The sequence below is a fragment of the Capsicum annuum genome, chromosome 11 (genome assembly GCF_002878395.1).
Source record: "Capsicum annuum cultivar UCD-10X-F1 chromosome 11, UCD10Xv1.1, whole genome shotgun sequence".
Lineage (NCBI taxonomy): Eukaryota > Viridiplantae > Streptophyta > Magnoliopsida > Solanales > Solanaceae > Capsicum > Capsicum annuum.
Genome location: NC_061121.1, coordinates 101,552,117 through 101,552,870, shown reverse-complemented (window position 1 = coordinate 101,552,870; position 754 = coordinate 101,552,117). Strand labels below are relative to the sequence as shown.

Sequence of the window (754 nt, the reverse complement as noted above, 5' to 3'; positions counted from 1 at the left end):
CCCTCTTATTAGAAAGTAATTTTTACCTTTTCTATCAACTATTATTATTTTTTAATACTCATATGACACATAATAATTAATTAAGAGCGATATTTAATGAAACTATGATTGAAACAGCTGAAGTAAACTCGTTATAAATATTTATTTTTTTAATTAAATATTATTAATTTTTTAATATATAAATAAATATATATATATATATATATATATATAGTAAAATGATGAAGTAAGCGGCCGGAGCATAGGCATGTTCACTGCCTGTTCTCCTGCCCTTACCCTTTTATTAAACAGTAATATAGTCAAGTCTGTACAATTAACTTTTGGCAATGGCTTTCTCTTCATTGTTTTCCCGTTTACGTTCTTACTCAAAACCCATTTACAGTAATCTACGAACTTCAGTTTACCAGAAGCCCCAGATTCTATCTAGCCTTATAGAGCCGGTAACTTGCTCAAGAAAGGGGCCATCATGGGTTGTTTCTTTAATCCCTTTAGCCATTGCTGTCTCTGCTGGTTGTCTTGCTCTGCACTCACACACCTACCCTTCAGTCTCTCTCAATGATGCTCCACTTTCCGACCTGAAAAGGTAATCTTTTTCCTTATCTTTTTTTGGTTGATAAATTAGTAATTCCATACATATTTTTTGGAAGTAGAATTATTACGCAATGTTAGTGAGTTTAACAATCGGAAAGAATGATACTCCTTTTGATTTGCATTTGTTAGTCTATTGATAAATTAGTCATGCCATTGATTCCCC

The 754-nt window shown here is 32.0% G+C and overlaps 1 protein-coding gene across 8 annotated transcripts in view; it reads left to right on the top strand.

The window, feature by feature from the left end:
* Positions 1–208: 208 nt before the first annotated feature.
* The window catches only part of LOC107856235 (D-lactate dehydrogenase [cytochrome], mitochondrial), a 75,372-nt gene continuing 74,826 nt past the window's right edge, over positions 209–754 (top strand). For 6 of the 8 annotated variants that reach the window (XR_007046730.1, XR_007046729.1, XM_047398860.1 and 3 more), the window contains exon 1: positions 222–583. Coding sequence is in view for 6 of the 8 variants with exons in the window: in XM_047398860.1 (XP_047254816.1) it covers positions 327–583 (257 nt within the window). In the remaining 2 variants the exon portion in view is untranslated. Of the gene's footprint in view, positions 584–754 lie in introns of all 8 variants that reach the window. The other 2 variants (XM_047398859.1, XM_047398855.1) reach the window with 2 other exon arrangements.